The following is a 1,669-nucleotide window of genomic DNA, read 5'->3' on the forward strand; positions in this document are numbered from 1 at the left end:
CCGAGCTGGCAGACAAGGCGCTGCTTAAATTTTTGTCAGTTCTGCTGCGCGGAGAGGCTCTCTTGTGGTATCGCAATAACAAACTGTTTTTTGATTCATGGCAGCACTTCCGGGAGGAATTTTTAAGACAATATCTGTCGCCAACGTTCCGGGAGCAACTCGCGACAGAAATGCTCAATTGCAAGCAGAAACAGAATGAGCCGTTTAAAGCCTATGCGACGGAATTTTTAACAAAGATGCATTAGGCAGGAGGATTTTCAGCAAAACAGCAAATTCAGCAACTGTATGCTAACATGGCGCCGGATTTTAAATTTTGCATCTGGCTCTTTGTGATGCAAAACAGATTCACCAAGTGGGTGGAACTGAAAGCACTCCGAAAAGCCACCGGTTCTGCTGTCACGACACTGTACAAGCAGATCGTACTTCGCCATGGTTGCTGACGAGATCATATCGGATAATGGCACGCAGCTCAAATCTAAACAGCTTACCGAAATGTTACAGAGCATGGGCATCCGCCATTGTTTCACGCCAGTTTGTACTCCGCAGTGCAATCCGGTCGAGCGAACGAACAGATTGATTAAGACAATGGTCTCTCAATTTATCAATCGCAGCCAAAGGCGGTGGGACAAACGCATTCCAGCTTTACAGTTCAGGTATAACACAGCGCGGCACGAGGCAACAGGCTACTCACCGGCTTACTTAAATCACGAAAGAGAGCTCGCCCGACCGAACGCCGAGGACCGACCGCAGAGAACGACCGCCGTGGTACCGCATGTCCTACAGAAAAAATTAGAAGATGCGTTTGAGCTTGTGCAAATGCACTTTGCACGGACGTTCCACCGTCAGGCGCAGCATTATAATCTCCGCCAACGCGACTGGCGGCCAAAGATAAAAGAGCAAGTTTGGAAGAGAGTGCATCCATTGTCAAAGAAAGCAGACGGTTTCAATGCTAAATTTGCTCCGCAATACATCAGGCCGTTAATTGTAAAACGTTACATATTGTCAGTGATTGCCGATCTGCAGGACCGACAAAATGATTGGCACTGGCACGTTCAAGATTCAAAAAAGGTCTTACCGACAGAAACTAACGATACCGACAGTGATGACAACGAGCCAGAAAATCAAACGGCTGAAATTGGCAAAATACAAATCTCAGCGGAAAGTCACTTCGTGATAAACAACATGAAGGGTATAAAAGGCTGACACCGCAGGCGAGATTATCATTTCTCGAAATGTCTTCCAAGAATATGCTCCGAGCCAATTCCGGAATAAGAGATGAGACGCTGGAAACTTTCTTTGAGAGCATCGGCTAACTCGTCAGGAAAGCCCCGCTGCCGCCGGATCCGAAGCCGGGTAAATCACGGTGCCAAAAGCTAAAAGAGCTTTTCGGGGATTCGGACCTCGACGAAAATCTCGACGGGCCTAAGCGAGAGTCGCAGGAGGAAGAGCTGCGCCGGAAAACGGAAAAATTCCGTTCTCTCTCACCGCTCCGGATGTCGCACGCCGCCGACTACCGCTTGGCCTGAAGATACGGGCAATAAGCCGCCCGTATCTGCCGGTACAGATCCGGCAAGCATCGCCGGCAGCATCCACGGCCGCCATCTTCGCCATCGCCACCGCCGACGCCGCACAGTGGTCCAAAATCTCAAAAATGTGGTCAAAATATAAA

The 1,669-nt window shown here is 49.3% G+C and overlaps 1 protein-coding gene across 1 annotated transcript; it reads left to right on the top strand.

Moving 5' to 3' along the window:
* The first annotated feature begins 429 nt into the window (after nt 1-429).
* LOC109861141 lies at nt 430-1,203 on the top strand. The gene has a single exon (XM_020440655.1). It carries the CDS (start codon nt 430-432, stop codon nt 1,201-1,203), a length of 774 nt encoding a protein of 257 aa, XP_020296244.1.
* Nucleotides 1,204-1,669: the final 466 nt, after the last annotated feature.

The sequence above is a fragment of the Pseudomyrmex gracilis genome, unplaced genomic scaffold (assembly GCF_002006095.1).
Source record: "Pseudomyrmex gracilis isolate BER0280 unplaced genomic scaffold, ASM200609v1 scaffold_599, whole genome shotgun sequence".
NCBI lineage: Eukaryota > Metazoa > Arthropoda > Insecta > Hymenoptera > Formicidae > Pseudomyrmex > Pseudomyrmex gracilis.

Bases quoted from the DNA above. Each gene is read 5' to 3' on its own strand.
- LOC109861141 (XM_020440655.1), top strand. From the start codon at position 430: ATGGTTGCTGACGAGATCATATCGGATAATGGCACGCAGCTCAAATCT.